We start from the raw sequence: 17,892 nt of genomic DNA, 5'->3' as shown, positions 1-17,892 counted from the left end.
TGTGGAAGAGGTAGACCCAGGAAAACCTGGGACGAGGTGGTGAAGCACGCACCATCCAACCGTGGCCGTTTGCCAGCCTCCTCTGGCCCCTGTGCTGGTGGCACGTAAAAAGCACCCACTACACTCACGGAGTGGTTGGCGTTAGGAAGGGCATCCAGCCGTAGAAACATTGCCAGATCAGACTGGGCCTGGTGCAGCCTTCTGGCTTCCCAGACCCCAGTTGAACCGTCCAACCCATGCTAGCATGGAAAGCGGACGCTAAATGATGATGATGATGATATATATATATGGTGGCTGCCCCCTCGTTATCGAGTATGGCCATTGCACGAAGCTTAATCAATGTTGTTATCGTGCAATGCCTGTGCAAGAAGATTTTTTTTAAAGTGGGGAAAGGCTGTGCACTGAGTCAATCCCACTCACTAAGCAACAGCAGCCATAATCCAAAAAGAAGAACAAGTCAACATCATCGGTAACCACTGAACCGCAGGTTTTATGTTGGAGTTATCTCAGTTACCTGAGTTACCTTCTTCTAGAAGGATGCCCTAACAAAGGCTAGGAGTCCTTCACTCCCAATGGTTTAACCACGCGATCGAGTATTCAGTCCGATTATTTCTATGTCCCTGCACATGATACAGCCTTAAGACAGTTCCTCCGCCCTTTGACGGGTTTTGTTTTTCATCCCGCAGTGTGTCCAATAAACACCCTCCTCACCAAGCAAGCTTGGTGGGGTTGCCGGTTTAGTCGCTGACGACCCAACCATGCAACAGGTTGTACTGGGTTACATGTTACCAGTAGCACGCGAAAGTGACCTGACATAAATATATATATATATATGCATACACACACATATCTAAAACCAAAATATCCCTGATCATAAGGTCTGCTCAGTCCTGGTTGACCCTGGGTTAAACAGCTAAACAACAACTATTGTCATCACTACCTTCCCCCCCTCTCTTCCTCATTATGTACATTTAAGTCAGAGTGGTAAGTTGCTATAATTAGCTGAGTTGGTATAATTAGCTTTATGGTATTTCTGCTGTTTCGTGTTCATCCTTTCGGAGGTCGATAAAGTAAAGTGCTGAGGTTCATTAGGGATAATTGACTAATCTCCCTCCTTTCAAAATTACTGGCTTTGAACTTAAATTAGAAATGAGAGTTCAAATCCCACTAGGGTCAACTTTGGTTTCCATTCTCTCAAACTGGATAAAATAAAATGGGGTCAATTCAACTGATTAAACGCCTCCACTCAAAATTATGGATTTTGCACATGACTGAGGAAATGACTAGTGACCGAGACTTTTGGAAATATGCTGTGCTTGCGAAGACCCGGCAAGACAAATGAGACCATAACCTGTGGCCCATGCCAGGAGCGTAACCAGTCCGCTTATGAGTACCTTTTCCTTCCTTGGACACTAAACTCTGCTTGCGAAGACCTGTTGAGGCAAATGAAATCAAAATCACATTTGATGACTGGCATCTGTACTAGCGGGGTGCAAAGAGCACCATACGAGCGTGATCGTTGACAGAGCGGCTAACCAGCTTCCGTGCCAGTGGGACATAAAAGGCACCATTTGAGTGTGATCGTTACCAGCATCGCCCGCCTTACTGGTACTTGTGCCTGTGCTAGTAGGGTGCCAAGAGCACCATCCGAGCGTGATCGTTGCCAGAGCAGCCAACTGGCTTCTGTGCTGATGGCACGTAAAAGGGCACCATTCGAGAGTGATCGTTACCAACGTCGCCTTACTGGCACCTGTGCTGGTGGCATGTGTAAAATGATTCGAGTGAGGTCGTTGCCAGTACTGCCTGACTGGCCCTCGTACCGGTGGCACGTAAAAAGCACCCACTACACTCTCGGAGTGGTTGGCATTAGGAAGGGCATTCAGCTGTAGAAACTCTGCCAGATCAAGATTGGAGCCTGGTGCAGCCATCTGGTTCGCCAGCCCTCAAGTCAAAATCGTCCAACCCATGCTAGCATGGAAAGTGGACGTTAAAGAAGAAAAAGAAAAAGAAGAAGAAGAATAAGAAGAAGAAGAAGAAGAAGAAGAAGAAGAAGAAGAAGAAGATGATGATGATGATGATGATGCTGTTGCTGCTAAATTAAAGACAATTATGTGCAATCAAGTTAAGACCATTATACTTAAGAGAATGGTAAAAGAAAATCAAACAAATTAAAAAATATTTTGAGGAGAATACACGAGCTTAATAATTAATATCATTTTAATCTGGTAAGTTTATCCAGATTATCTGATAAATCAAACCTAACTTGCAGCTGAAACATTTTGTAAAGCTATGAACATCACACTGCATTATTTTCTAGCCCTGATGCCAATCGATTTCATTGATATGAAGTCTAGGTCCTGATTTCTAACAACTTGTTAAACACTTCAGTAATCATCGTTAGATACATGATTTCTGTATAAGTTATAGCTATATGCATGCACATGACATCATTACAAGAAATGATGGTAACGAAGAGGAACGCAATGGAGTGAATTGCATCTTCATACTTTCCAGTTCAAAGGGATCTAATACCCATTTTGTTTATCCTCACAGGCCTTGGCAGAGCCCTTAATTCTTAAGCCCATTTCCATCACTGCCCACAAGTAACAAAGCAGAATGATAAAACTTGAATGATTAATAAAAAAAATAGTAATTTTTTTAAGGTTCTTCATTTTGTAACAGTGAGAGCAAGCCCTCTTAGAATAGTGGGCCTATACCTGTTTCTTTACTACCCACAAGGGGCTAAACACAGAGGGGACAAACAAGGACAAAGAAACGGATTAAGTCGATTACATCGATCCCAGTGCGTAACTGGTACTTAATTTATCGACCCCGAAAGAATGAAAGTCAACCTCGGCGGAATTTGAACTCAGAATGTAACAGCAGACGAAATACCTATTTCTATTTCTTTATTACCCACAAGGGGCTAAACACAGAGGGGACAAACAAGGACAGACACAGGTATTAAGTCGATTACATCGACCCCAGTGCGTAACTGGTACTTAATTTATCGACCCCGAAAGGATGAAAGGCAAAGTCGACCTCGGCGGAATTTGAACTCACAACGTAACGCAGACGAAATACCGCTAAGCATTTCGCCCGGCGTGCTAACGTTTCTGCCAGTTCGCCGCTTTATACCTATGGCCTACGCCCCTTCCTGTCTGTTATGATCTAATCAGTCACTGAATAGTGCCATCTTTAAGCATGTGCACATCAAGTGATTGCCTGGAGATCTCACTTGTTTAGGGGCCTAAAGCTAATCTGTGTAAGTTGTGGTTGTGGGTTCCGTAACATGTTCTAGCCAGGTGTGTATAATGCTGTTTAGACACTCTTACCTCTCATCCCAAAAGATCAAATACAAGGGATTACATTTGTAGGTAGGTTTACTTGATGATCAATGGCTTTGTACTTGAACTTTGTAACCCAATCAATTAGTTGACACAGAAAACAGAAAAACGTTCAAGTTTGTGATTTAAATTTTAAAAAATTAAAAAAAGTATTTGCTGCACAATTTATAAGTTAGAATAAAACAGCAACATTAAAAGATACAAATCTTTTAACTGAATATTATTTTATTTCTGACAACCCTTAAACTTATTTGTTAAAAAAAAAAAACCTTAAAAGTTTTCTTATTTGAAAGTTAATTTTTTTCACCTGGAGGATTTAAAAATCAGTATTTCTTGCAAAAAGTATTATTCTTACACTAAACCTTCATAATTCTTAGGTTTTAATTTTTTTTAAATGTAAGTTGCGCTCTTAATTTTTTTATTTTTTACATTCAAATAATTTCTAATAAATACACGAAATCAGAAATATGTGTGTGTGTGTATGTCTGGAGGGGGTTAGTTGGTGAAATCTTCATGGCTACTTAATTAAACGACCCCGAAATGATGAAACGTAAAGTTGACTGCGGATTTGAACTCAGAACGTAATGAAGTGAAATATGTTGAGAGAATAAAAACGCGAAGATATGTTGTATAATTTTCTATTTAGCAGTTTATATACTATAACACAAGCCGACTTCCCTTTTGCTATGTAAAGTTTCAGAGTCCCAGGATTCTGTATTTAAGACTAATTAATGCCTTTTTTTTTAATTAAATATTATTTGACCGGAAGTTATGTTATCTCTGTCACGTGATAGCGAATCTTTGCCAAGCTTTAGTTCGAAGTCGATGATGTCTGATATCACGTTGTACTGGGGCTCTGGGAGTATACCATGTTGGCGCATTATGATTACTTTAGAAGAAAAGGGGTTGGATTACAACTCCAGATTGATGTCGTTCGAGAAAAAAGAACACAAAAGTAAGGAAATTACGACGCTAAACCCTCGTGGTCAGCTGCCCACCATGAAAGTTGGCGACTGTGTTGTGAACGAGTCGTTCGCTGCTTGCGATTACCTGGAGACTGTCTACAAGGACAAGGGCACCTCTTTGTACCCACCTGCGTCGTCTGAAAAGCAGCTAGCCTTGGTCCTTCAAAAAATGCATGAAACGTGTAATATTCAGCAGAAGATGGTTACTAATATTATTTACTATCTGTGGGGTAACCCGAACCCGGACAAAGATCTGCTGACTAAACGACACGCGGAGCTGGCTGAAGAACTGGTTCGCTGGGAGGACTACATGAAGGAGCTGAAATCGACCTTTCTAACTGGGCCTGATATAACCATGGCAGATGTAATGTTTTTCCCATATATTGCTTTCGGAGTTCGATCTGGCCTGCAGCTGGAAAGTCGTTATCCGTGTTTGGCAGCCTACTACAATATGATGAAGGAGAGACCGAGTGTGAAAAAATCTTGGCCACCACATTGGAAAGGCACTTCAAATAATAACGTACTGGCTGATGTCTAAATATATTAGTTATGTATTATTTTGGTATGACCGTGTTGTGACCACCCTATATATTTTTTCCTCTTTCTCACAGTTGTCACTAAATCTGGTCTCTCTTTTTTTTTTTTTTTTTATGAAGATCTTTATAAAAATTTTGCACAGCCATTCATATACTAAAATCTTTTTATACAGTTTATGTAATCGATTATAATATAGATACTAAAATAAAACCATTTACACAACAGTTATGTAGTTATTTTAATTTTGTCGCTAATCTGATTATTTTAGTTATTGCTGAAAGGTTTGTGTAATTTCTGCCCTAAGTGTAGTGCAGGGAGAAACGACCGACAGTGAACAAAATTGTTCCTATTCATATATTCAAATTTTTTAAAATAATATTCTTTTTTCTTTTTGAAGTTTGCAAATTTTGTCTTCGCACTTATCTCACTTTCTACACTTTCTTTGTTGTTATGTATAAAAATAAATTCTCCCCCACCCCGCTTCGTGGCCGTTTCCCTTCTAAGGATTTTGAACTCGGAACTTTAAGAATGGAAACCACAGAATCCCGTTCGACCTTTCAACAATTCCACTTGTCCTCCACTTAGCTTTATTTACACAACTTCGAAAAGATGGAAAGTAAACATTACTCTTACCGAGGAAAGCATTCTACCGCCAAGACTCTATCAAATCGACAAGGTTCGTAATATTCTTCTCGTTTATTCTATTCCCATTTTGACGTTTATATATATATATATTTATATATACATACAAATTTGTGTTAGAGGTTAAAATACGGAGCTTTCTAAAAGCTCTGGGGTTTTTTTAAGATGGCAACAAAATAACCGCATTTTGACATTTAAATTTATACTTTCTAGTCTCTTACTTAGTTCAGTCATTTGACTGCGGCCATGCTGGAGCACCGCCTTTAGTCGAGCAAATCGACCCCAGGACTTGGTTTTTGTAAGCTTAGTACTTATTCTATCTGTCTCTTTTGCCGAACCGCTAAGCTACGGGGACGTAAACACACCAGCATCGGTTGTCAAGCGATGTCAGGGGGACATATGTATGTATGTATATATATATACAACAGGCTTCTTTCAGTTTCCGTCTACCAAATCTACTCACAAGGCTTTGGTTGACCCAAGGCTATAGTAGAAGACACTTGCCCAAGGTGCCATGCAGTGGGACTGAACTCGAAACCATGTGGTTAAATCCGAGAAAGTTATTCGAAGTATTTATTTATAACCTTAGTGTTTTCGTTAAATATTTCTAAATACAGTAAGAAGTGAATTTTCGGTTGAAGAGACGAATCTGTATTTTCTGTGTCATTTGAGTGATGACTTTTACTACTTAACTCTAAATCCATTAATGTATAAATAAAGTTTATAATTCTACGAATACTAATTAAAAATCAAAAATTAGTATGCAGAAAGTTATAAAAAGGTGATTAAAACTAGTTTGCTAACAGTTAATGTTAATATTTAAAATTAAAATAATTGTTTAATTTCTTTCTTTCGTTATAACCCTCAGAAACGTCAAAATTTCAATGTATTGAATCATATCATTGTTCGTTAATTTCCATAATAATGGGCTTGCGGGAACTTTTGAAGTAATGAAAGCGAAAGAGACTAAGAGAAAGCGATTGTATGACGAGGGAAGTTCTTTTGAAGTTACCGTGCATGGAGCATTGATGTACATGTGTGTGTGTTTGATGGGGTGTGGGAGACAGACAGTATGTTGTGTAAGTGAAGTGCTTCTGTTAGTGTGTGTGAAGAGACAGAGTAATGTGTGAAAGAAAGAGATAACTGAAATTTTTTACTCGGTGTATGTATATTACTTCAAAAGTTCCCGCAAGCCCATATGTAAAAAAAAAAAAAAAATTTTTACGGAAATCGACGGAAAGGTCTACTAGAGACGAAAGATCGCCAAATTTTTTATTTACTTTTCGCGCACCGTGTATGTGTGTGCATAGATAGCTAGACACGGATAAATACATAAATGTATACAAACGTACATACAGCCCCATTTATATATGTATATATACACACCACACACACACACACACATTGAATCGCTAGCTTCTGCACGCATTTTTTCTCTCCTTGTTTCTCTCCGTGTTTCTTTTCTGTGTATCTTTCTGTTGAAGAGCGTAGGCTCGAAACGTAAAAGATTTGTTTTATTTATATTCCTGAGCGCCATACTAATACAATTGTTTGTTTGTACTCCACCTGCCTTCGTCTTTTGTTTATTTTCATAAAGCTTCCCGTTATATATATATATATATATATATTATATATATAATCGTGTAAGATATTGATGTCACACAAATGGCACCCATGCTGGTGGTACGTAGAAGCACCCATTACAGTCAGTGGTTGGTGTTCGAAAAGGCATCCAGCTATAAAAAACCCATGCCAAATCAGTCTGGAGTCTGGTGCAGCCTTCCAGCTTACCAGCCCTGGTCAAACTGTCCAACCCATACCAGCATGGACAATGGATTTTAAATGATACACACTGCGAAAAGTAGATAAAATTTTTTTTTACTGAAATTAAGAAACAATGACTTTTCTGCTGGTGAAAACGAAGGATAACCATTTTTTTTTTTATTATTCTGTTTTGGAGATGCTGTGAATTAAAGTGCAGCTATTTAATGTAAAATTTCAGAGGGGGAAAACCGGATTTCAAACATCAAATGAGAATCCCATGCAGTTAAAAAAACTTCCGTATTAGCTTCGTTTTAATTGACTTTCTGACGGTGACATCACAAGTGCCCATATTCCGTTGAATCCATCCAATTATAATTGCACTTCTCTCCAGATTTGCTACTAACTAAAGCACTACAATTAGTGTCCAAATATTTCCCAGGTCAGTTTATTATTCTTCTGAGGTCAGAAAAAAACTAAAATATTTCTCCATAGAACTTTTTACATTTTCTGACTGAAAATTATCAGAAAATATAAAATTAAAATTCAGAGACTATCATATCGGACTTATTTGGACAAGTAAATTTTTAACTCTCTCCCGATTTTCGATACTGAAGGAAACCAGTGTTCTATCAGCTTTCTAAAAGTGTTGTGTGAATGACCAACTTTTAGAAATACACATTCATTATGTAGCTTGTGTATTTTTTCAAGATTCTCTTTTACTTGTTTGTCATTTGACTGCGGCCATGCCGGAGCACCGCTTTTAGTCGAGCAAATCGACCCCAGGACTTATTCATTGTAAGCCTAGTACTTATTCTATCGGGCTCCTTTTACCGAACCGTTAAGTTACGGGGACGTAAACACATCAGCATCGGTTGTCAAGCGATGTTGGGGTGACAAACACAGACGCGCAAATACACACACACACACACACACACACACACACACACACACACACACACACACACACACACACACACACACACACATATATATATATATATATATACATACATATATATATATATATACGACGGGCTTCTTTCAGTTTCCGTCTACCAAATCCACTCACAAGGCTTTGGTCCGCCCGAGGCTATAGTAGAAGGCACTTACCCAAGGTGCCACGCAGTGGGACTGAACCCGGAACTATGTGGCTCGTAAGCAAGCAACTTACCACACAGCCATTCGCAAACAAAATTTCAAATTTTTACAACCCATTCTTTTTTAGGCAATTAACCAATCATAATGGTTTTCATTCAGATTGTCAAAACTTTCTCTGTGAATTCCGTTTATGCATTTGTTTTGCAAGATTCCTGTTGTGATATCGTTTGTTGAGGGTTATGTTTTGGGATGACTTTTTTTTTTATTGCTAAATACACACACTGTATATTCGTTTATTGTTATTATTCTTATTTTATGTCCGTTGTCTGGAAATCTCTCGTCACACACGTGTGACCTCTTCAGCAACTTCCTATCCCATGTCGCCTATTGTTTACACACCATAGAAAGATGGAATGAACTAAACGGAACAGACGTGGGATGGAAAATCACTGAAGAGGTCACAGGTGTGTTGACAAACAAGTGAAGAACGAATATATACTGCATGTGTTTGACTAAAAATAAAAAATGACCATCCCAAAATATAACAATTTCTGTGAATTGTTTTAGACTTAAATTACTATTGGAGGATGAAATCTCAAATATTTTCTAAAATTGAAGAAAATAGAACATGCTTCTCGGATCTGCTTATTCCAAAACTTCAAATATTAATGTATATTTTAACTGTTTTAGAAATGGTCACACACAATTTCACATGCATCATTGTGGTGCATTCAAGATTTCTAAATATCTTGCCGTAGCTTCCAGAGGTGGGCACTATTAATTGAAAAGTTAACTTTGTTAATCATTAATCTGTTGACCAAAAAATTAACTTTCATTAATTGTTAATTCATTAATTCTTTGAAAGTGTAATGGAAGTTAACATTGCCTTTTTATTGAAAAAGGCATAACTACAGTTTAATACTCTGCCAATTTTGCTGCCCCATAGATTCCAGAAAAATGGGTACTTTTGAACAAAACTTTCATCAAATAATTGCTTATATCCTGTGTTGGAAAAAATTTTCCAAGAGGTTGGGTAGAGGAGGTTTGGAAAATTCACTGGACCCAACATTTTCCTCATAACTTTTTGGAAAGTAGGTATTTGTAATGAAATTTTATACAAATACCTTTCAAATGGTGTAGATTATTTCAAAGAAATTTGTAGGCAAAATTTTTGGAAGGAGGCAGGGGAGTTTCGAATAAGACAGCCCACATAGGTTGGAATTTCTGTTTTGATGGGGATGTTTTCCTATATTTTTCACCAGTCTTCAGAATAATGGGTGTCACGAAAAAAAATTTCTTTTCACTCCCACCACCCCAGTCCAGAACGATTTTGGGTGTTTTTTTTTCTTTTTTTCACTATGCACTTAAAACCCATGAGAAACATTTTCAGTTTAAAAGTGATTTCAGGGGAAAATGTGTGATTTAAGAGATCTGGCTGTCGTTTCTAGCACATCCCAAAACCTCCCTCTTTCTCACTCACACATCAATGGATATTTTTCTCCCCTGTAAACAAATTTTATGGAATGATGTCAACACACATGTAGTTCCAACCGAATGAGGCTATGTTATGATGTAAGAAAACACTTGAAAACAGCTTTAGTGTTCATATTAATCTGTCAAATGCTTATTTGTTCACGTTATTTTTACTCTGGTTCAAGAGGGCTGTCTACAATATTTGCTTGTAACTTTGTAAATTTTTTTACATACAGATTTGAAATTTTATCAGTGAGTACTTTATACACCATCATCATTTAACATCTGTTTTCCATGCTAGCATGGGTTGGATGGTTCGACCTGGGTCTTGAAGCCATGGAGGCTGCACCAGGCTCCAGTCTGATTTGGCACTGTTTCTACAGCTGGATGCCCTTCCTAACGCCAACCACTCTGTGAGTGGAGTGGGTGTTTTTCACGTGCCACCAGCACGGGGGCCAGAGCAGGCGGTGCTGGCATCTGCCATGTTTGGGCGGTGCTTTTTACGTGTCACTGTCTTAACTACAATTTCCATTTGAATTTTTATTTTGATGTTGATGTACTTGACTCAATAGGTTTCCTCAAGAAACCACTGGTTTGTAAATTTTAGCTGATCTTGCTGAGCAAATTTGACCTTTAGGGGCAGGTAAAGTAAAAGCTATAACATAGATAAACACTAAAATTGAAATCCTTAATGCATCTTACCTGTTTGATTTGCTACTAAAATTATCCCAGATGGCAACTGACAAAAATTTTGCCACTTTTCAAGATGAGGTACATTTTAAATTAAAATACAAGTATAAACAGCACAAAATTTTATTCTTTCGGTAAATATTTCATACCTCGGTGTGGAATAATTTTTCTTTCCAGTTTTTTTACAGGTGCATTCAACATATCTAACCACCAAACCTGCTGCAGGCCACTTTTTTTTTTTTTTCATAAAAGAAAGGTGGGAGGCATGGTAGGGACCTCAGTTTCCCACCAAGGGAGTTTTGTTTCACAGGCCTTTTCTCTTTTCTAGGTTCTTTTGCATGCTTTCAATGAATGCGACATCGAAATCATGCGTAAACAGTTCCTTTTTCCAGAAAAGGAAAACTTTGGCTGCTATTTCTAGCATGCCCTGCTACAACTTAACAGCTATTTGCATTCACATCAAAATATTGACCAAATTTTTTCCTTCCGTTTATTTTTTCACTTTATGGAAGTCAATATTTTCTGACACCAACCTCAGTTAATTTTGCTTTTCTCTCAGTTCTGTACTTTCTGTAAGAAAAGCCCTCACATTATCTCAAAGCTATGAGAACTCACGTGATTTATATTTCCAAGAGATTTCTTAGAGGAATTAGATACAATGGGTTTTGGCTGGTTTAAACACTAAATGGTTAAGTGCCAAATCTATAAAATCAGCTTTTTTTGCACTTCTCCAGATATTTTTTTTCTTTTTTCAGTTAAAAAGGGCGGATTTCATAGTTTTGGCCCATTTTTCTAAGGTTTTTAAAGGCTTTTAGAGCCAGAGAAGGGTAAAAAAATCAAATGAAACACAATGTTGATATTAAACTGAAAAGAATTTGATAAAGTGGCCATTAAAAAAATAAATGAAAAACACGATATATACATAATTTAGTTTTTCCTCTTCTCTGTTTTGTTGATGATCCATGTTGCCCTTCATGAAAATTAACATACTAAAATTTTCATCAGACAAGGACGATCTCTTGGCACTCAAGATGTCCTTGCCCATGGAAAATAAACATTCAACCGCAGCACTGGAAGGGATGACTGTGTTGAACTTGATGAACAAGTCTACCAGCACTTGCTCACTCAAGAAGGCAGCATCTGTCAGATCTTTGGAGTTGGTCTCCAACCAGGTCTTTACTAAATTCTGGGCCTTGTCCTTCAGTGACTTGTGGCTTCTGCTATCTTTTTGTTGGGTAACACACTGAAGAAGTCATCTTCCACCTCTTCATTGTTGCTACTCGCTTCCTCAGACTGCTGCCTCATGGCCTCCTCAACCTTATCCTCCATGCTTCTCCTCACCTTGGTGAACTTGGTACTATCATACCTATCCAACCAGGTGAGGTGAAACCTGGGGTGGAAGGCAGCAGCCAGTTGGCATTCCTCATTGTCCAGGAGGGTTGCAAATCTTCTGTTGCCGCCTCCCAAAACTGTGTCAACCAAGGGCCTACAGTAGATGAGTTATGGGTCAACGGACGTGAGTTAACAGAATTTAATTAGTATGATAATGATTTTCAAAGTCAACTTAAAAGTTAAATCGTTAACAAAAATTTTAACTTGGTTAATTAATGATGAATGGATTAACAGACTTACACCCAGTTCCAATAGCTTCAGTATGTAACACACTGGTTCAAAATTTGTGATTGCTTGCACATTATATTATCTCCTTTCAAGAATTGAGCAGTCCTTTATTGGAAGGATCTAACCTTACATGATAATCTCTTGTACTCCAACTGTTGGTCATCATCAACTACCACAGTTGGTTAAAGGAACTAATAAGTTTGTCAATCGTTTTGGTATTATTACATTCTAGGGATTTGTTAGGTTTTTTTGTTAGGGGAAAATGTGGAAATTCTTTGACCGGACTCGGATTTTAAAAGGTAATGACAATGGAGCAAAGGTGACCTGTGTTGGAGATAAGAAAATTCATCCAGTTGTGAATTATAATTACCATCCGTGCTGGTGGCACATAAAAAACACCATTCGAGCAGGATCATTACCAGCATTGCCTTACTGGCACCTGCACTGGTGGCATGTGTAAAAGATTTGAGCAAGGTCGTTGCCAGTGCCGCCTGACTGGCACGTAAAAAGCACCCACTACAATGAGTGGTTGGTGTTAGGAAGGGCATCCAGCTGTAGAAACACTGCCAGATCAGACTGGAGCTTGGTGCAGCCTCCTGGTTTCCCAGACCCCAGTCGAACCATCCAACCCATGCTAGCATGGAAAATGGACGTTAAACGATGATGTGTAAACACACCCATGCCAGAGGCACGTAAAAAGCACCCAGTGCACTCTATAAAGTGGCTGGTGTTAGGAAGGGCATCTAGCCATAGAAACCATGTCACAACAGACAATTGGAGTCTGGACAGCAGTTTGGCTGGCCAGCTTCTGTGAAACTGTCCAACCCATGCCAGCTTGGGAAACACATTGCATCGCCTTATTAGCACTTGTGCTGGTGGCACGTGAAACATTCAAGCGAGGTCGTCGCCAGTGTCATTGGACTGGCTCCTGTGCAGGTGGCACGTAAAAAGCACCATTTTGGGTGTGGCCGTTGCCAGTACCACCAAACTGGTCCTCGTGCTGGTGGCAGGTAAAAGCACCCACTACACTCTCGAAGTGGTTGGCATTAGGAAGGGCATCCAGCTCTAGAAACTCTGCCAGATCAGATTGGAGTCTGGTTCGCCAGACCTCAGTGAAATCGTCCAACCCATGCTAGCATGGAAAGCGGACGTTAAATGATGATGATGATGATCTTTGCAACTTTAAGTGACTGGAAATTTCAGTTTAGATTTTGTTTAGTAACTTAGGTACAATGTTGACTACATTGTACCTATGTACCAGTATGACCTTTGAAGTGTATTGTATAACATAGTACATATTTCTATTGTATAATGATACAATGTCTCTTTTGTGTATCTATTACATAATGATTGTATTCCATTGCAAGATTTTTTTGCTGAATAATGTTCAGTATTTTTGACAGGCAGCCTAAACTGGTTGACATAAATCTTTTAGATTATGATCTTAGATGTTTGTTAAAGATTCTGTCTCTACTATACGCTGGCTTCTAACCATATACTTCTGGACAAATAACACCAACCAATTTTCTTTTTCACTGTTCAGATTCTGTATACACAAAAAATTTTTGTTTAGTATTTAGTAAGGGATGGAAGGGTGGCAGTGATCCTCCTTCCACCACAGTTAAAAAAAATTTTTTTCAGGGTCTCAAAACAGGTAAGACAAAAAGAGAAATTTATTCTCAAATTGGTGACCTGACCTAAATGTTTGTAACATGAAGGGCTTTGCTATAGACATCCAGGGACCAGATGTTAATGTGGTGGTGTGGGGATTAATTTTCTGAAGAAATCTAGAGGCAAAGAGTTGGAACAAATACCATAATATCCAGTTCTTAAACAGTTCATTACTCTCGTATTTTTAGTGATCCCAGAACAGTAAAAAACAACGTTGCTCTAGATGGGATTTGAACCCTGTGTAAGCAGAAGTGGTATAATGACTGATAACTATAGCACCAGAAATAAAATCTCAATGAAGGAGAATGGCACTATATCAATGTCTGCAATAATATATTACAAAACCCACTATAAACTAAGAACTCCCTAGACAAATTTAACCCTCAACAACTACAGTTTCAAAGAAGGGCTACTAAAATCCAAGAGACTTACGTGGTGTGTGTGTGTGTATGCTCAGGTCTTGACATCATGTGCTGGTTGTAAATAAGTATGACAGTATGACTGTCATACAAGTAATGTTTCATCATCATTTAACATCTGTTTTCCATGCTGGCATGGGTTGGATAGTTTGACAGGAGCTGGCAAGGCTGGAGAGCTGCCCAGGTTCGCAGTTGTCTGTTTTGGCATGGTTTCTACAGCTGGATGCCCTTCCTGACACTAACACTTTGAAAGTGTATTGGGTGTTTTATGTGGCACCAGCACAAGTGTTTTTACACGACACTGGCACGAGTGCCTTTACGTGGCTTTGGTATGAGTGCTTTTTACCTGACATCAGCACCCATGAGCCCTCAAGACAAGGAACTCTTGGTTCCGACTGGGACACAAAGAACCTGCCTGTATAGCCAGTTTTACTTAGCTTGATGTATCTTCTCAAGCAGAACAAACTGCCAGAAGCTTCAATCTTTCGTCATCTCCCATTAGAGACTCAACATCTGTAGATCATTTCTCACCACTTTGTACATGTCTTCCTAAGTCTACCACTTCCATAGCTTCCCTCTACAATTGGACATGATCACTTCTTTATGCAGCTGTCCTCATCCATATGCATCACAAGACCATTACAGTCTACTCTCTGGCACACTACAACTGATACCTCTTATACCAAATTTTTCTCTTAAATCTGAAATCAAAATCGGTGACTGGCATCTGTTGCTAGTGGAGCGCTAAGAGTACCATATGAGTGAGATTGTTGCTAGAGCAACAAGTTGGCCTTCGTGCTGATGGCACGTTAAGCACACCATTCGAGCGTGATCGTTACTGCGTAATCTTACTTGTGCTGGTGGCATGTGAAATATTCGAGCGAGTTCGTCACCAGTGTCGCTGGACTGGCTCCTGTACAGGTGGCACATAAAAAGCACCATTTGGGCATGGCCATTGCCAGAGTACCACCAAACTGGCCCTCATGCCGGTGGCATGTAAAAGTACCCACTACACTCTCGGAGTGGTTGGCGTTAGGAAGGGCATCCAGCTGTAGAAACTGCCACATCAGATTGGAGTCTGGTTTTCCAGACCTCAGTCAAATCGTCCAACCCATGCTAGCATGGAAAGCGGATGTTAAATGATGACATGTTAAATGTGTTACATGCACACTGACATTACCCATCCAGTGGAGTATGATGGCTTCATTTTTTTTCAAGCCATCGCAAGTCCACTGTAGTCGCAGCCCATGTTTTACTGCCATATAACATAGCTGTACATATACAGGCATCATACAATCTTCCTTTCCTGCTGAAGGAGAGGCCCTTGGTTACCAACAAAGGTAGATAGTCTCTAAAATTTGCCCAGCTTGTTCTTATTCTAGCAGCTACATTTTCAGAACTTCCTTCTCCACTGCTAACTTGGTTGCCTAGGTAACAGAAGCTATTTACTACTTCTAAGATCCCACTGAACATTTGAGGACGTTTATTCTCTGTACATTTTTAGTGTTTATTGTACCTGCACATCTGCCATGCACAAATTGCTTTCTCTGTTAACCATCATGTGATCCTACTGCACCTCTTATGTGTCCAAAGCTTGCACTGGGTGCACTGAATAGAGTTTCTACCATCACCTTCCCTCAAGTACGGTCATCTTCCTGAAGGGATTTGAGATTTGCTTGTTTTCTTACTTACTAGGACATTGATTTTTACTAAACCAACTCGGAGGCCCTTAGAGTCTAGACCTTGCTTCAACACTTGAAATTTCTCTCTAGTTCAGGTAATGATTCAGCTATAAGAACAAGGCCATCAGCATAGGTGAGCTCCCAGGGGTAGCCAGTATTAAATTCCTCCGTTGTGGCCTGGTGGACTATAGTAAGCAAGATGGGGCTGAGAACTGATCCTTGGTCAACTGCGACCTGTACACTAAATTCCTTGTTATACTCATTGCTGACTTACCCTTTACTGACAGCATCCCTGTACATAGCTTGTATAGCTCTCATCAACCACTCATCTATCCCTAGCTTCCACATTGACCACCGGATAAGGAAACAGGGGACCCTTTCTCCAGCCATGGGGAAATATTACTTTGCTTGGAAACAGGTGAGGGTTGATAACAGAAAGTGTGTCCAGCAGTAGAAAAATCTATCTCAACAGATTCCCTCCAACCCATGCAAACATGGAAAAGAGAATGTTAAATGATAATGATGACGATGGTTGATTGTATTAACTAGAGCTGATGTAACTCCATGAAAGAGAAAAGTCATCATACGGTTATTAACTAAGCCACAGACAGATATGTGGCACCAGTCTGAAAATCTCATCCTGCCAATCCATCATTAAATTTCCTTTAATTTATGCTTTCCCAGAAAACAGGCATTAATGAATTAAACAGTTTTCACCATAGCAACAATGCCTGCTAATTGCTTGTGTGAAGCATGAACAGGATATATTGTATTTCATGAGAAGCAGTTTATTGGAAATTATGAGAGACAGAAGGAAAGGGAGAGACAAAGAGCTACAGAGAGTGAGGAGAAGGAAAGTAAAGATTGCAGGTTCAAGTCCTACCTATGTAAATATGAGACCATATACGTGGTTGCTTGGCTTGCTAGAAATAGTTGCCAAATCTCTTATAACCCTTTTGATACCAACTACCTGACATTGCCACCTCTATTCCATTTAAACATCTTCCTTCACAATCTTATGAAATTTCCCCTCTGTCCCCTTACTCAGTTCAATCTTCTGTATCACTTTCCCTTATATTCACCTCACTACTGTGCCTTGAGGGTACCTCCTGACGCATATCCATCACCACTCTCTCCATCTCTATCGTTTTCTGTTTCCTTCTCCCTTCTACTCCAACTAGAATATCCTTGTATTTTCTATACAAGACGCCTATCTCCAACCCTCTCTTATTCTTTCAACCTCATCAACTGGTACAAAGCTACCTCCTTCAATACAATCCCCTCATTTGAGGGGTCATTGTCTTACAAGATATTTGGTGACCCCCTGCCAGTGCTGGTGCCATGAAAAGAAACAGTACACTTTGTAGAAATGTTGGTGTTATGAAGAGCATCTAGCCATACAAGACAAACAAAAGTACTTGCTATCACCCCCTGGTTTGTCAACTCCTGTCAGACTGTCCAACCCAGACCAGTAAGGAGGATGGATGTGAAATGATGAGGATGGTAACAAAAAGCTAAAATGACACTCATATTCACTTGCCTTCGCCAGGGTACAGCTGAAGGAATCTAACAGGATCTAGATTCGGTATCACTGGAGGGGTGTCAGATCTGATCCCGTCACAGTCAATTTTAGTTAAAATAACAGACAAGTCAGGCGATCTACGAACACAGCAAAAAATGTTGTTTATTTCTCGTCGTAATGTAGAACTGGTGTACGTGTTCTCTGGAGGGAAACCGACGGCCGAATCTGTAGTACTGATTCTTGTTTGTTAGTCGGAATGATTCATCGGGGTTCGCTGCTTGGTTGGTATGAAGTCCTCAGAGACTGCTAGTATACATCCGTTTTCGAGTGCTGCTAGGGCCAGAAAGGCAGAATGAGCAAACCGTGTTTTAGGGGTCAGTTTCCCACACATGCGCATGGGGAAGACTTCCGGTGTCCAACCGGAAGTAATCCCATTCTGCGCATGTGCGCTGAACCTTACAC

At 39.5% G+C, this 17,892-nt stretch overlaps 1 protein-coding gene across 1 annotated transcript; it reads left to right on the top strand.

Moving 5' to 3' along the window:
• The first annotated feature begins 4,103 nt into the window (after positions 1-4,103).
• On the top strand, positions 4,104-5,073 carry LOC115210679 (glutathione S-transferase A). The gene has a single exon (XM_029779352.1). It carries the CDS (start codon positions 4,119-4,121, stop codon positions 4,848-4,850), a length of 732 nt encoding a protein of 243 aa, XP_029635212.1. The 5' UTR covers positions 4,104-4,118; the 3' UTR covers positions 4,851-5,073.
• Positions 5,074-17,892: the final 12,819 nt, after the last annotated feature.

Source organism: Octopus sinensis, linkage group LG4 (genome assembly GCF_006345805.1).
Source record: "Octopus sinensis linkage group LG4, ASM634580v1, whole genome shotgun sequence".
In the NCBI taxonomy this organism is placed as follows: domain Eukaryota; kingdom Metazoa; phylum Mollusca; class Cephalopoda; order Octopoda; family Octopodidae; genus Octopus; species Octopus sinensis.
Note: the sequence above shows the minus strand (reverse complement) of the source record. Positions and strands in the feature narration are given on the sequence as shown.

Excerpts from the sequence above, each read along its gene's own strand:
- LOC115210679 (XM_029779352.1), top strand. The coding sequence starts at position 4,119 with ATGTTATCTCTGTCACGTGATAGCGAATCTTTGCCAAGCTTTAGTTCG.